Raw genomic sequence first — 17,564 nt, 5'->3', positions numbered from 1 at the left:
TCCATAGAGCCCACCTTGTGGGCAGTATGGATCATCCAACCATGAATCAGTGTGGGCTAGACCTGTCAATGTGCCAAGAAATTGATCTGAAAGTGGGGGAACCAAAAAAAAAAAAAAAAACCTCATACAAAATTTGTTCTTCCAACCCAAAAATAGTGAAGCAAACTCGAATGGGTTGTAGCCAGGTTGATTTAATTTGATTCTTCCACAAACATGGGATCATGCCAATCCACTCTTCCATGTAGAGGCATGACCCACATGAATTTATAACATTCAAAACCATTCCTTGACCTCTCTTACCCAAATGACTATAGCTCATGGATGAACAAGAACCAAAAGCAAATTTTCACATAATCAGCAATGCAATGTTGTTACTGGTACATAACTGTCAAGAGGACGTTGAATGCCCATCTTGATTTTACAGCAATCTTTAATCCACCGATAGAAATTGAAAATGGTTAAGAACCTGTCAACCCTCCTCAGACTCTGCAAATTATACAGATTGTGTGAGAGGAAGAAAAACAAAAAGCTTAGAGAAGAATGCATGCTCATGTAGCAGAAAGTATAATACCGTGTATGGCTTCCATGTTATCTTCTTCCCTGTACACCCCAAGAGGAGACCCACGAACAGATAGAAGCATCTCTCCATTCTTGGGCAGTCTTAGAGTTTTTGGTGTCACACCAACAGATAATCTTTGGCTATTCACCTGTAGTAATTATAGAAGGAGATGCAACTTGCAATGATTAAAATAAGACCATTGAATCTGGACCATACGAAAGATGATATGGCCAGCTATCTGCTGGAGCATTGTGTCAATGACATACAAGACACTTGGAGGAGTGAAATCAACAGTCTACATTCAAGATGCATGGTTTGCCTAATCAAGTATTACACTGGCATACATATGAAGTTGGATTGGACCAGGGCGGGCTGCAATGACTTGAGCCCAAGCCCAGCCCTAAAATTGATTGGGCCATGCATGCCACATCCAGTCAAAATGAGTTTGACAACAGTTTAACATTCAAAACCATTCCTTGACCTCTCTTACCTTTCCCTGCTGTAGAGCTACTGACTTCCATTCATTTTCTTAGATATTGAATTTTGATTATTTAGCTTATTAGTTGCAAAAAACAAGAATGGATTAATAATATATGAGAACTTGGGTACAAATTTCAGTATGATCTACTTCCACGTATATCTAGTAGCATATACGACACGTGTGATGCACATGGAGAGAGAGGAAGCTGTTTCCAAGATGTAGAAGGGGTGGCAAGTGGTTGAAAAGGGGAAGTTATTTGATACTCTGGAAGTGTTGATGGTTGGTACTCATGCTTTGAGATTGTACATGTGGCATACATCAATGCAATTAAAATGGCACACTTTCGATAGGTCGTCATCCAATATTCAAATTTATTTAACAATCCTGACCTCTGATCAATAAGCATTAGTTTGTTGAAGTTGTAATTTTGTACCAATGATTGTTTACATTTTGTTTGTTTGTTAAACATCCACCAATCAGCCAATTAGGCCAAACAATCACTGCAAAGTTTGGTTTAAGAGCTGTCCAAATCATGGCCCATGGTTTGTACAGTTTAGTTGAGTTCATTATATGCACGTGAACAATTTCTTAGTGCCTGCACATCAAGCATTATACTTTGCCAGAGTATCAAAGGTTGCTTGTTTTGTAGCAGTGAAGTATCTAGCAATCAGACTGCTTAACTTAATTACCTAAATGCCTTTATTTTGACTTGAAAATGCTTCCCATATCCTTTAATAAAGCAAAGTCTTACCCATCTGCAATAACTATTTTTTTCTCTCATTTATATAGATTTAACTCGAAACATAAAATATGTTTCATTTTCATGCCCCGTGGGATCGATCTTTGTTAGCATGTGGGAATGATTCCATTTCTATGGACCAATCAACCGACCAGCCACAAGCAAGCATTAATTAGGAAAAAAAAAATTATATAAAGAATTATAGGACTGTACGGACTTGAACCGTAGACCTTCTCAAAAAGAAATGAAAACAATAATTTATTCCAATGGATCCAATCGGATCGGTATGGAGTATATGGACAAACGTCCAGTCCAAATTAATTTTAGAGTTTCCAAATGTTGTGTGAGTGAGAATAGGTCACAATATTCAAGATGGAATAAACTTGGAGAATTGAGCTGTCAAGTTCCCATTGAAAAATGCTACTTAAACTTCAGAATTAAGACATTAAATGTGCAAAACAACATGGTCAAGGAGCTACAAACCCCAGGAGTTTGGAAAGCATCTTGAAATCCTAGCATTTGAGTCTGTGATAGTTCCTCCAAACCCTAGAAAAGGGAAAGGTCCAAGCAAACAAACCTCATTAGTGCATATGACCCAAAAATGGAGGGGCTCACATGGTGAAAAAGCAGTAGCCATACCAGAGAGTTTTGCCAAGGCAAAATGGATGTGAAGGGTTGGGGGTCCACAAACGGCCACACATGCCAATATGTCTCATGTGTGAGACCCAACCATCTTCTAGGTGGATCCCATAGTGTGCCCTGCCCCAGAAATCAGGCTGGTCCAATCATTAGGTTGATGTGTACCATCTTCCTAAGGAACAAGGACTATGCACCATCTTCTTAGCAATCCACCATTTTGTCCGGTGTGGCCTGTCGTCACATGCATGGATTGATTTTCAACTTTTGGGCCAAGGCATCTAAAAGGTGGGGCCCACCTGATGGACAGCTTGGCATGCATGTGTTTGGGTCCCCTGCCCATCCAAACGTTCATGGCCCCGGCAAACTACATAACAAAAATTGTTCTTGGACATACAAAATCTTGGATGTGCAGGCTTGCAGCCTCCAAAAAGTTTGTTTTCACTGCATACAATCAAACGGAGCCGACGTGAAGATACTGTGATATTAAAGTATTGAAAATACACATGCATATTCATAAGCACGACCAAACCTGCTTCACTTGAAAATTGAAAGCCGCTGATAGCTGGGAAAGCATCACTGCAATCAGGATATCCAATGGATGTCCGCTGCATAAAGGATGCACACCCATTTCTTTCATCATCATAGCTAATTGGTGGATTATTATCTTTAGACTTCCATTCCAGTTCGAACTGCCCATCTTCTTCATTTTTTACCACAGACAAGCTAGGCAGATTTTTTGCAAAAAATTGTAGGGCAGGGGTTTCCAATTGTTCCTTGCTAAAGTAGGAGCGAAGCAAACGTAATTGAGTCAGCAAGTGCTCAATCTCTGCATCACGAATAGCCTGAATGGCAGTAATTCGGCGTTCCACTGTACAAGTTTAAATGAAAGTTAGCCCCATAGGCAACCAAACATTTAAGTTTGTACAAGAAGCTTCATTAATATTTGAGGCATCAAATAAGGAGGACATTGTAAACGGGCCATGCATCAGGCAACTTGTCATGATGAAAAGGATATGAAGAGACAAATGAAGAAAACAAACTCTTACAGTCTAAACAAGACTAAAGGAGAGCGAAGAGAATTTCCATTTGGTTCATTAGATGGGATCTGTGAGGATCATATATGGACGGTCCAGAAGACATGGGATTTGAGTTCCCAACCAAATGAAGAAAACAAACTATTACAGTCTAAACAAGACTAAAGGAGAGGAGAGAATTTCCATTTGGTTCATAGATAGGATCTGTGAGGCTCATATATGGAAGGTCCAGAAGACATGGGATTTGAGTTCCCAACCAAATGACTGGGACATGGTACTGCTGCCCCCACCCCCCAAAAAAAATAAAAATAAAAATGCTGTTTGTTCTCAACTTAGTTTTTATTCAGTAACCCAACAAATCATGCGAGGAAAATTTTTTTGCAAAGCCCAGTCTCTTAATATTTCCTCTCAATACAGAACCCAATAAAGTAGACAGTGATACATTAATAACTTCAAGAAGGTGGGTAGAAGAAACATTACAAAGAAATTCAGAGAAAAAAGAAGTCTGATTTTTCACCAGGTTTCATGCAGTTTAGCTCTGAAAGCACAATGTTTAGAATTTGCATGCTTCAATTCAACGAGTTAGAAACCTAGCATTACACTCTAATCCAAAAACTCAGAACACCAACACCACCCCCACCACCATCAACAACAATCACAATAACAATAAATAAATAATAAGGATATTCAAGTGGAAAGAGCAAATTCAGCCATCATGATCCCCAATTACCACATCAAACATGTGTACCCAAATGTTGAAGTGAAGAACGAGTAGAATTCAATGACTAAGAATGCTATCTTAAAGATGAAATTAATCTAGTTCACGATCGTTTATTTGCTCTGGTGGGCAGCAGGTCATGAAACTTTCGCCAAGAAATCATAAGAAGTGCTCTTTCAAATCGATCAGTGAAGCAGGATTCATAAAGCTGACCCCAAATAGCTCGGACAATGTGAAGATGATGTTTATAGTTTATTTCCTCTTATGTTGATGTTTGAGCACTTCCAGTGTTCAACTTTGAGCAGCTTCATGACTGACATGCTTCTTTGATGGTTTTTACATGTGCTCATTCTTTCTACTGATAGAGCTTTCCAAGACACAGATGGCACCTATACACCTTTTTTTTTTTTTTGACAAGTTACAGATATTTTTATAAAAAAACGAGAACAAAAATAAACAGAGGGCTGAAGAGCTGAGATAGCCCCTCCACTACTCCCCAAGAAAAAGAAGATTACAATCCTTTAGATTATCAACAGCGTTAGCCCACTCAGCTATAAAATAAATCACCCTATTGACAGTACCCTCTAAAGATTTAGACATGTCATTAAAACACCTCCCATTTCTTTCTTCCCACAAAGCCCACCAGACAGCCAAGAGAGACATTTTCCACAGCTTTGACCTATAATTTCCATAACTTATGCCATGCCAATCCTGCTGCAAATGTCAACCTAATTGATGCAGGACCATTTCATTGATCTGATAGAGTCCACAATGGACCTACTGCTGCCTACCGATCAGAGTTTGGGTCCCACACAGATCAAACTGAATCCTTCATCCAACTGATATCCAATGTGCACCAGGTGGGCTTCGCGTTGTAGTGATGGTGCAGCACCATTTCATCCATCTGATTGGGTCAACAATGGATCCACTGTGGCATAATTGCAATCGGGACATTATCCATCACCTGATTAGAGTTTGGGACTCACACAGATCCAACTGGATCCTTCATCCAACGGTCCATTAGACCTGTGGGCATGAAGTGATTGAATAAAGAAAAGCCTATTTATTTTTTTGGTTCCAATGTGCGGAATTCCTTGAGAGCTAAAAATCTTCTCAACATGGGATGGGTGATGCAAGACATGAAATTTAAATATGATATGCAAGATTTCAGGCTTAAATCATACTAATTTCGAACAATCACATAATCATTCCACATCCCACACAAACGCTCAAATATTCAAATAAGGGAAATCTAAGTGGGTCCAGGCCTACACAGGCTAGGACTGGATCAGTAAAATTATAGACCAAACGATGCTCAAAGGGAAATTGAAATCAACCACACATGCATAGTAGTCAGTCCCTAATCCAAGGGATTCCCCAATTTCAATTCAAGGAACCCTAGGGTGAGAAAAGGGGCAAATAAATTAGGGATAATGCAATCTAGGGCTAGGGTTTATGAAAACTGGTATAAAAGAGAGAAAATAAGAAGAAAAACCTGAATCAGCGAACATCCACACGTGCAGACAACGGCAGGGTCTAGCGCACGTGCGCACAAGCCTGGCTGCACATGCGAGCGGGGCCCATTTCCCAAAATAGACTCCTTGGCCTTGGTCGGCCAGGGGAGGTCTCCAAACCCTCCAAGTTTTGTGGCAATCCGACGTACGGTCGAGGCACAGTGCTCCGTCAAAGTTTCGGCCCTCCTGCAGGGCGAGATTCTGGAAATTGGCTGTAGAAAGACGAACAGCTGCAAAACAAGCGGATTTGAAGCGAGGATGGTCGTGGAATGGATGAAATAAGATGGAGGGGTGGATTGGGATAAACGTGACTTTGCAGTTTGCATCACGGTAGTTAGCCCTTCGAAAAGAGAGGGCTTCGCACCGACTTGAATTTTTCCACAACTCAGAAACTCAGAGAGCAGAAAAACACGCAGGAATTTTTATTCAACTTCAATGAAAAAAAAAGAACTACAAGGAGTGCCTATTTATAGGAAAAGCCTATACTCCACAACTCGCGCCATGTGCGCAACCTATTACTTGGCAATGAAGTAAACTAAAATAAAAACCAATCAAAGAAATCTAAAGCGTTCATGATGTTCTAAATATTATAAATAAGCAAAACCTAAAATATGAACTTAATTCGACTAGTGGGTCACAATTATGAGATCCCATGATAGGCCTTTCTTAACTATCGGGCCCACTCTTTTAAATCAAAACTCCGTCTTCTAACTAAGAAGCCCTCCCTGGACGTCGTCATCGAGCCAGATCGACGGTGGGGCCCTCCTCCATGCGTACATGCGTAGGGGGGCGGCGTGCGTGAGCGTGTGAGCGTGATTTCCCCATCAATGGCAGTGAGGCTCCTCTAGTTTCTTTTGGTAAGACTCAAACGTGTCTTCTTCTTTTTTCTTTTTAGTTTTTCAAAGCAATCTTCCATACTTTGCTGCAATCGAAGTGAGTTGTTACAGGCCTGTTTGGACACCACCAAATAAGTTACTTTTTTATTGAAAGGTCAGAACACACACACTGTTACACCCCGCACGCACACATGGGTCCTCAAACGCACCACCTCATAGTTGAAACACAGTTTCTACCACTAACCCATGAGTAGATACCCAAATAAGTTACTTTTTTCACTTTAGTTAGTTTAGTAAACATCATTGTAAAAGTAACTTATATGTTAAATATATCTCAATACACACGCGCAAACACACACACAAAGATATATATATATATATATATATATATATATATAGAGAGAGAGAGAGAGAGGCATGCTCTCCTACGCACCTACGCACATGCGCACCTTTCCACATGTGTCATGGGTGTCGAATCCGAACGGTCCATAAGATGTGGAATCCCATGAAACCTTAAGGGGTGAATTTCCACCCTGATCTAAGATTCTGGTGGGCCATAGTAAAGAGAAATTCAAATCAAGGGAAGAAACTGATTGCATTTTTATGGCCCACCAAAGTTTTGGTTCAAAGTAAAGATTGGTACTAGGGGGTTTCATGAGGTTCTGCTCCATGTGGACCGTTCAGATTTTCGAAAATCATCAGATATGATGAGTTCTCAAAAAAGTTCGTAGGTAGTCCGTGCGAGCTGGTTCGCAAGTGAGCGTTCCGCTATATATATATATATATATATATATATATATATATATATATATATCTCACGGTCCATATCAAAGGAGGCTCTCTCTCACGGTTCATGTAAAAGTAGGCTCCACATAAAGGATAGCCTCATATTAATGTGGGCGAAAATAACGGATGGTCCACATCAAAGATCGGCCCATAATGATAAATAGTTCACATCCAAAGCAGGCTGGTATGATGGATGACCCACTTCAAAGGTGGGGCCTACCCAATGGACGATCCACATCAAAGGTGGGTCCACATGTTGGGCAGTGGACATTTAAGTTGGCCCCACACGATGGATGGCCGACATCCAAGGCAAGCCCCGCATGATGGGCAACCCACATTGAAGCGGGGCCCACATGATGGACAATCCACATCAAAGGTGGGCTTCGAATGATGGGCAATAAATGATGGACTCTCACATGATGGATGGTCCACATTAAAGGTTGAACCTAATGATGAGTGGCCCATATCCAACACAAGCCCCACACAATGGATGGCCCACATTAGAGTTGGGGCCCACATGATGGACAATCCACATCAAAGGTGGGCTTCATCTGATGGGCGGTGGATATTGAAGGTGAGCCACACATGATGGACAATAACATTGATGGTGGGCTCCACATGATGGATGACCAATATCAAAGTTGGGCTCTACATAATGAAGGGTGCACATAAAAGTTCGGCCCCTAATGATGAATGGCCCACATCCAAGGTGGGCCCTACATGATGGACAGCCCACATCAAAGGTGGGGCCCACGCAAATGAACAGTCCACATCAAAGGTTGGCCCCGCATGATGGATGGTGGATGTGAGGGGGCCCAAATAGATTTGAGGGATAATTTACTTATAATGTTGGAGACCAAACATGCTTTCCTACTTTTTGGCTGATAAGTATGTTGTTTACCAAACATACTTATCTTCTTAATAAGTAGAAACCAAGATAAGCTACTTATGGCATAAGTAGCTTATCTAAAGTAACTTACGATCTAAATGGCCCTTACGTGTCTGGCAATTCAACGTTTATTCAAAGCTTGAAATCGATAAGTAATCATATCCTATTCTAGTGAATTCATTTTCCATCTTGCTGCCACGTTAAGGGGTGTTTGTTTTTTCAATTACATATATAAATAGGGGTAAATAGTTAATAATTACATTTGAAGAGTGTTTGTTTAAGAGGGAAATACCTCAGTAATTACACATCGAAAATAGCGCCATAAAGCATGAAATTGAACAAGGCTTCGGTACTGTCAAAATTTGTGGGTCCCATGGTGATGTATGTGTATGATATATGTTGTCCATCCTAGGAAAACCTAGGCGAGACCTCCCCGTGGGCAACCCTTGCTTCGCACGGGTCCCTGAATCGCACGGTCCTATAGTGGGTCCCACCTCGTGGCCATTTTGCATCTCGCAGACCCCACCCCAATATAGAGATACAACGCATCCTTGGAATCACACCAAGATGCCCTCGCATCATCCACTCATGCCGGTGAAGAGACTCAAACACAGAGCTCCCGCTCTGATACCATTCTGATAACGAACAAACGACCCGCGCACCAAAAGCTCCAGAGCTGATGGTTGGTTTATCCTTATATGCAGGCTCTCCCAGGTAAACCCAAACAACACCTCCCCGTGAGCAACCCCCGCTTCGCACGGTCCCATAGTGGGCCCCACTTTGCGGCCATTCTACATTCCACAAACCCCACCTCTTAGGCCACCCTGAGCAAAATTTGATGAAGGACGGAATGATCTAACTTAATATGATGTCATGAAATTGAAAGACATTAACTAGAGCAATCTAGCGACAAAATAAAGACAATTTACCATAAATTCAGAAATTTTATATTTATGACGTCTAAATTCAAGCTTATGACGATCCCGCAATGCGAATATCATAAATTACTAATTAACCGAGACCAATGGGAGATGGAAACCCTATCCTAGAATAGGGTTAAGTATGAATTCAATGAAAATCATGTGTCTTGTAAGAGTTTTGACGTGTTACAGCTGTTTAAAGGCTAAGGAATGTGGTAAATGGGTTTGGGGTATCTAGGCTTAGAGGAATTGGGGTTTGGAACATTAGGGTTGAGGTTTTGGGAGGTTTCGGATTATGATTTCAAATTTTGGGTTTAAGAGATTTATGATTTGACCAAGGGATTTTTAAGTTATGGGAATTAGGGTTTTTAGGTTTTGGGAAATGGGAATTTAGGTTTAAGAATTGGGGATTTAGGGTCTTTTTGGAATTTAGGGATTTAGGGTTGGGATTAGGGGTTTTAGGGTTTTTAGGAAACTAGGTTTGGGATTTTAGGGATGAGTTGCGTTGCAGGAATAAGGGTTGGGAGAAAGAAGAACAATGATAGATGTGGAGATTGTTTGTTGATGGGGAAGAAGAGAATAAAACTAGAACGAAAGAGAAAGAGAGAGAAAAGAGAAGAAATACCTTTTTGAGGAGAGAAAAATAGAAAAGATGACTAGGGAATTGCTCCCCGTGGTTTCACGCCACCAATCCAATCATAGGATGATTTTTTTTTTTTACTCAATCTCAAAGCAAAAGGAGAGAAATCTCTTTCATTCATAACATGCATAATGGCTAGAGTGGGGACGTCTAACCCTTTATAGTCTTAGAAAAGAGCTTTTACAAAAAGACACTCAGATAAAATTCTTAACATAAAGACGCTTAAAGAATTGAAAATTGTTCCTAACTCCCTAATATCAACACAAATATGAGCTATACCAAAAATAACGAAACATGTAAACAATCTAAACAACTAAACAATTTCGTGGCCCATGGGGTCCACGATCAAGATGTCCAATGATAATGATCCAACCGTCAAAATGTTCCAAGGTCAAAATCTAACAGTCTAAATGTGCCCATCAAGCTCTTATATGCAGCCCAAGTGCATCTTCTTAGTATGGGGTCCTCAAATATGTATGAACATGCACATGGGGTCTTTAACATGGCCAGAAATGTGCATTGGGCCAAGTGGGCCCCATGTAATGGTTGTCTAGCCATAAGGAGACTGGCTCAACCCTCCTCTGGTATGGTGCTCAAATGTCCTCATCACGGTAATTACATAAGTAAAAGAAAAAGCAAGCACCCCCTAAGTGAATAGGTTCATAATCAAGCCGGTCAACTCATTCGGTGAGCTGCACTTGTACAGCAACAATGGATTTTCTTTTTAATTGCCAACGTTCCACCTTCAACATAAACATGTCCCATGTGATGAACTTATGAAAACTTAACTTTTGGACCATACCATCCACATGGTTGGTCCAACCTGATTCATGGCTCAGATGTCAAAGGCCGCATGTGGAAAGGTGCATGAGACTTAGCATAACTCTCCACTTCTACTAGCTCAAAACAGTCATGTAGACATTGTGATGATCCAGGAACAAAGCAAAACACAAGCACATCAAAACGAGTTTTACCTTCATGATTGCTGAACGTACATAGTTGCTTCTCAACTGGTGCTGGCAGCTCCTCCTGGGTGTTGTTGGAATCTCTCTCAAGTGTTGAATGTTGTTCTTTAATTGTTTTCTTGGCTCTCCGTTTTGCCATGAAAATTGTTTAGGCAACTGAAATCAGGTTTACAATGCCTTTAAAAAAGGTTTACAATATGATGAATGTCACATGCCAATGAGAAGAGATACAAATACATCCTCCTGTTGCTATAACTAGTCATATACACATTCAATTGTAAGAGAACCATGTAGATACAAGACATAAACAAGTTCTTGTTTGCAACAAAAGATTTTCAAATAGAAAAAAAGACTTTATGAGAGAAAAACGTTTCAACAATAATAAACCCGACAAATTATTTTCAGGTGCTACCACAGCAAGGTGCCTTGTCAATAGTAGCTATATTCAGTTCTTTTGACTAATAACCTATGTAGCTTGGACACGGACACATGTATAGCTGTGAGATATAAACAATGGCTATCCAACATGGAAAACCCTTGAGATATCAACATGTAGTGATATTGAAAATGTACTATTGTCTGCATTTTAGTTCATAAATGCAAAGGATACAGAAATATGCACCCATATAACTCAAAATACATCATCAACAACATCATCTGAGCCTTATCACAATTAATTGGGGTTGGCTACACGAATTTTGTTCTATGCGTTCCACTCTATCAAGGGTCATACCTTTAGTTAGAGTATGGGTCATTAAGTACTTTCTTATTACCTCCATCCATGTCCTTTCGGGCCTTCCCCTTGCCCTTTTAGAGGCTTCAACTTGCACTCAAGGTATTCTGTAACGGTAACGGTGCCCAAAACGGCCGCCATCGTTACCTTTATGATATGGGTTGTAAAGGCCATTACAGCCCCCATAATGGCCGTTACAGTTTCGTTTTTATTGAAATAAAAATTTTAATTAAAAATTAAAAATTTAAAAATAAAAAAAATAAAAAAAAAAACTTGGCCTTTATGAGCCATTTCAGGGGTTGTAATGGCCTTCACGGGTCAATTTTTCAGTAACAACCTTTATGGCCTTTACGACCTCATAACGTGTAATAGCTGCCACCGTTACCTTTGCGTAATGGCCTTTACAGCTTTGTAATAACCTTTATGGCACACCATGAATGCACTCTCGTAGTTCTTGGTCTTTGTTACACATGACAAAACCATCAAAGTCTACTTTCCCTCATCTTATTACCTATTGGTGTTTACTCCTATGTTCCCTCGAATGCATTCATCTCTACTTCCATCCTTCCTTGTCTTGCCACTCATCCATCTCAAGCTACACATCCTATGAACATGGTGTTCCTTAGCTACCCAACATTCTATCCCATAAAGCATGGCTAGCCTTGTAGCTATCCTAAAAAGAAATTCCTTTGTTTGACTGCTACACAACGATCGTGTAAAACTCTAGAGGCGCATCTCTATTTCTTCCACCCAGCTTGGACCATTAGCGAATCTCTCCACTCTGAAGAATTATCAACGAAACTATCGAAAGTAGTCATTTTGGAAAACTTCTTCATCAACAATCTTAACTAATTTATTATGTCCACTCGTATTGTTACTAAAATTGCACTCCATATACTGTTCTTTAGTCTGACTAATTTTGATATAATTCAAAATACACTATGACTATATAAATTAGTATGTAAGTAAGTCTAAATACAAGAGTGAAAGATATTAACGACTTTTTTCTTGGTAGCTACATTGACATGTCAAAGACATTAATGACATAGGAATGGATTACACTAGAATTAAGATGGAGCTAAGGAAATGGAGCGTCTCTACAATCATCAATTTCGGTCCAAAGCACCTACTTCCATGCAACAAAATTCTTTCAATACAAGCAACCACCCCCAAGAAAAAGAGAAAAATATGTTTCATTGAAGCCTCAATCTTACCAGTGGAAGAAATCTATCTTCAAGAATTCATTCGTTTTGCTCCTTCCAAACGCCCCGCAAGAGCAAAAAAATGGAAGTACAAACAATCAGGAATCCGTACCACTGAAAATTTTCTTTAGCTGTTCATTTGATAGCAATCAATTGGGTGATTGGGATCATTAAATCAGTGTCCTCTTTAGGCTACGCACCATCCATAATGGGCCTTGCAACTTGTGGGGTCGACCACATAGAAAGATCCAAACATGTTTGGCACAAATGATCATGAAATGGGCCCCAAAATCATGGTATGTGCACTTCGAAGCTAGCCAAATCAATGGTCTAGATCGCTGAAATGGTTCCCAAATGCTTGAAAATCATTACGCCTACAACTTGAGAAAAAAAAAAGTGACATACACACCATTGTGTAACTGATTTCATCTAAATTGAAGCCATCAAACCCTAGATGGACCATCCACTAAAAATCTCCAAACCATCCAACCGTTTTTTCAGTTTCGTGGCATCCATATCATACCGCCACCCAAATTGAGTAATCTGTTATGGATGGGGCAATCTTAGCCCCATATCTCATACCAATTTGGCCATTTATTCTTCTTCATCCTAACCCCAAATATCAAAGAACAATCAGAAAAAAAAAAAAAAAAAGAAGAAGAAGAAGAAGAAGAAGACAAAATACTAACAATAAAATAAAATTACCTTCTTCTTCCTCCTCGAAATTAGGGTTATGATAGAGCGGGGGGGGGTAGGGCTTCGATGGAGCAATGGGCATAGGATGCATTAATTGAGAGATTGAAAGTGACCACGGAATTTAGATCCTGGATTGCCATTGAGAGGTCCTATGCGGCTAGAATCGGAGGGCGCGGTTTGGCTAGTGACCCCAACACCAACCAGCTAGCTGGAGTTAAAGCTTTATGGGCCCTGACATGGCGTGTGTGTTTTATCCACACTGTCCATCCATTTTGGCATCTTATTTTAGGGCATGAGATAAAAATGAAACAAATCCAAACCACAGGCGGGCCACACCACAGGAAAACAGTGTTATTTAAAAGTCAACCATTAAAAACTTCTTAAGGCCCACTGTAATATTTATTTGTCATCCAACCTGTTGATAAGGTCACGCAGGCTTGGATGAAGGGAAAACACAAATATCAGCTTGATCCAAAACTTCAGTTGGCCTTCAAAAATTTTCAATGGTGGGCGTTCAATCCCCACTATTTATTGTGGTGTAGTTCATTGAGAGTTGGATTGCCTCATTTTAAGATAAAATGTCTGAATGCAAGTGAAAACAATTAACTATGTGGATGAACGTAAATACACCACAAAAAAAAAAATAAAAAAAAAATGGTAGTTATTGCAACAGAGATGACCTCAAGAAAGAAAGAGATGGTAGCATCTCATTGCTGTTGCGGTGGAGCCATGGAGATGACCTTAATGATTAGGGCCAATCCTCGTCTTGTCCCAAACAATATGTTTATTAGACCACACTTGAACCTCTTGAGCCCATCTGGACCATATATCTTATGGACCATACTTCCAACCACCTGGGCCCGATGCAGGCCATTCGTATTATGGACCACCCTTTCAACATATGGGCCCACCCCAGGCTCCAGTTTGGGCTCGATAGATGGATCCGGTTGGGCCATTCAATAACAGGTTGAAGGTCCATAACCACTCTGACTCATCTATTAAATATTCATAATAATGGTACATGCATCATGTCAATGTCACAGTGGGTCTGGTCCGGTTGGCTCGGTCAGCCCGAGCCAGATGCCTTTAGTAAATGGGCCAATAATTCCAACCCAAACCAAGCCTACTTAAAATTCCTCAACCCGAAGGCCAATGCAACCTAATTGACATGATTAGGCTCAACTGACCAAACCCAAACCATCACGACTACACTCCACTTTATGAATGGAAAATGGGACTCTTGTCAAGCCTATCTATAGTTATTGTCTATTATTTGTTTTTGGTTTTGGGCCGCTGGCTTCGGTCATTGACAAGCTACACCGGCAGGTTGGGTTCAGCCCATACTCAGCCTATTTTTTAAAATGGACCACATTTTCTAAGCAATGGCCCACCGTGTCCATGTGAGATTCGAGTTGTCTGTCCATCATTTGTTATTTCTATATTGCGAAATTAACGGATCATCTATGCATCAATAATAGACTCCATAATCAAATCTTAATGGCGTGCCTGATTGGGAAGACATTCCCGATGCTGCATTGTAGCCGATGGATACTAGGTCTTCCGCACCTCACACCTTTAAGAGAACCTTCAATGGGACTAAGGTTTTCTCTCTTTTATGTGAGTGAGGGGACCAAGACATGTATTTATAGGAAAAGGGGACAGAGAAGCTTACTCATCACACTTCTCTTTTCTAAGGTCTCCACACTGTAGGTTTCCATATCCGGCTTAATAACCTTGTATAGGGACCATGGTTCAAGCATCCCACTATAATTGTGATCATTAGCCTGCTAACTAGATTAAAATAATCCCCAGAAGGAAAATACTTGAGTATATGAGTAGGTATTCCCATGTCTACGAAAGCATACAATGTAGACCAAAATCAGTCCTATTCACAACATTGTTAAGAAATAATTAAGAGTGCATCAAAATCAGCTCCATGAAGTTTAATAAAAACAAAAAAACAAAAAAACAAAAAAAAAAAACAAAAAAAAAACAAAAAAAGAAGAAGGGAATAGGCTAAAAAAAATACAAATGTAAATCTAAATAACTTTATTCTCAACCACGTACAAACAAAGTGAATACTTGTCAAAATAAACCAATCCTGAGACGGGGTTTTATAAAAATTCTAGAAACGGATGAACACAAGAAGAAGACAATAGAACAGCATTGCAAACAAGAAAGAACAAAGGTGAGATGTTGGATTTCAATTTAAAAAAATGATATACAAAAATAAATCACCATAAAAGGAAATTATAAAAATAAAAAAAATAAAAAAAGATTCTCTAAATACGGTTTTCAACAGGCTAGGCTTGGGCCGCCCTTCTCAGCCATTGAAATGAAAGGAGGGATCTAGGCCTGCTCGGACCAAACTAGGAAGTTAACCAAGACCGCTTGTTCCAATTGGGGATTCTGTGCATCTAGGGCTTCGAATTGATTATTCAAACCTGATATGCTATTCTACAACGAACGCGGATTTGGAAACATGCATCAAAATACAAGTACTCACTCTGCATTCAATAGGGGAAAACAACAAATGAAAGCAATAACAAAATCGATCAAGATAAACCACGAAAACTAGCAAAAGCGAAATCAAAATAATCAAAATCGCTCTAAAATATGAAGTTTAGGGTTTGAGGGGAAGGACTTGCCTCAAACAAACTGAGATCTTGTGGAGACTCCCCTGCAACGCGCGAGCTAGAACGAGAAAACACTAGGTAAAGGGTTTGCCAAAACCCTAGGTAGGAGGGAGAGGGAGATGATGCATGGGCTGTTGGAGAGGGAGAGGGAGAAATAGAGAGAGAGAGAGAGAGAGAGAGAGAGCAGGGATCAAACGAGAGAGGAGGGTCGAGAGAGAGAGCAAGGAGCAAACGAGAGAGAGACAGAGTCAGTGAGAGAGAGGCAGCGAATTGGGCTTGGGGGCGGGATTCTTTTTGAAATCGGATTGCGTACAGAGTTACTCGGTACGCCCTTATCGTACTGAGTAAACTCATTTAGGCCCACCGTGAATTTATGTGGTTTATCCACGCCGTCCATCCGTTTTTCCAGATCATTTAAGGGCGTGTTTGGCCGGGCCGATTCCATGGGATTTGCTGGGATGGAATGGGTTTTAAGGTAATGATGTGGTAACAGAGGATGGTCGGACGATCCCATGGGATGGAAGGAAACCAACCGAATTCGACTACACCTCTGCCATAACCAACGCCAGAGCTTAGATTGTGCACATTTCAAAATGTAAGAGGGAAATGGGTGGGTCCGTGCTATGGGGCCCCACCATATGGTTTCTGTCTCATCCATGCCGCCCATCTATTTTTAAACATGTGTGAGGCTACACGTGCCAAAATCAAATATCACGCAGACCATACCATGAATTGCTTTTTCACCTACACCCATTCCATCTTCTTCCAACCATGTAACTATCTTCAGAAACGTTTTCAACGGAACGTTCATCACGCCATTTCGGTGTCTGGAATTACACACATGGGCTAGGACGATGAACGAATGAGATCTCATACGTGGATACAATTACACATGTGTATGGCGCTTGTTGCGGCGTGTGTAATTGTGCAGCAGTAAATACCTTGTAAATTCTTACTATTTTGGTGTACCCCACTTACTTTCGGACGTTACAGTGTTAGGTCAACAGCGTAAAAAGATTTTGAATTGTTCTGCCTAGCCGATCAATGGTCCAAATAAGGATTTTATGGTGTGTGTTTTTCATAATTTATTGAAATTTAACCTACCTATCCAGGGAGGTGTGAGGTGCATGTATGCCAAAACTGACCATCCTCCCTCATGGGATTGGTCATGGATTGATCTTATGCGAAATTTGTAGTAGGCCCGAAAAGCCTAACCATCGAATACTTATCTTCAATGAGATGGTTAGTGACAAAATCGCCACTATGATGAGGTGAAATAAAAAGGTCAGGATTTTGCAATATTTGGCCTCTTTTTAGGCTATTGTCCATCCACAAGATGTATCGCAATATGGGTTGTTTGATTGGATTAAGTAAATGCTACTCTTCAGTGAATGAGTTACCATAGTTTAGGAGTTCATGAAAATAAAGACCACATTCCTGCCCAGTAGGTATTGTATAACAGATAGGTCCCATACAAATAGCTAGCACTTCCATGTAATATAGGCTAACATTTCATGGCACGTATATAGTAATCGTCCATGCTGTGTGTCTTTAGAAATGATACGGTGTATAGAATA

The 17,564-nt window shown here is 40.3% G+C and overlaps 1 protein-coding gene across 1 annotated transcript; it reads right to left on the bottom strand.

Moving 5' to 3' along the window:
- Nucleotides 1-322: 322 nt before the first annotated feature.
- Nucleotides 323-16,262, bottom strand: LOC131222359 (uncharacterized). The gene is made up of 7 exons (XM_058217401.1): nucleotides 16,000-16,262; nucleotides 10,730-10,876; nucleotides 2,948-3,286; nucleotides 2,813-2,859; nucleotides 2,263-2,325; nucleotides 572-707; nucleotides 323-486 (listed from the first exon to the last, which is right to left on the bottom strand). Exons 2-7 carry the CDS (start codon nucleotides 10,857-10,859, stop codon nucleotides 470-472), a joined length of 732 nt encoding a protein of 243 aa, XP_058073384.1. The 5' UTR covers nucleotides 10,860-10,876; nucleotides 16,000-16,262; the 3' UTR covers nucleotides 323-469.
- Between the last annotated feature and the right edge of the window lie 1,302 nt (nucleotides 16,263-17,564).

The sequence above is a fragment of the Magnolia sinica genome, chromosome 13, assembly GCF_029962835.1.
Source record: "Magnolia sinica isolate HGM2019 chromosome 13, MsV1, whole genome shotgun sequence".
NCBI lineage: Eukaryota > Viridiplantae > Streptophyta > Magnoliopsida > Magnoliales > Magnoliaceae > Magnolia > Magnolia sinica.
This window is presented reverse-complemented; position numbering and strand designations above follow the sequence as displayed.

What these genes read in the sequence shown, in the direction of transcription:
- LOC131222359 (XM_058217401.1), bottom strand. Translation starts at nt 10,859, where the DNA reads ATGGCAAAACGGAGAGCCAAGAAAACAATTAAAGAACAACATTCAACA. An exon ending in TACGTTCAGCAATCATGAAG is followed by an intron (nt 3,287 to 10,729) that starts GTAAAACTCGTT and finishes AAACTTGTACAG; the next exon opens with TGGAACGCCGAATTACTGCC. An exon ending in TCAATTTTCAAGTGAAGCAG is followed by an intron (nt 2,860 to 2,947) that starts GTTTGGTCGTGC and finishes GATTGTATGCAG; the next exon opens with TGAAAACAAACTTTTTGGAG.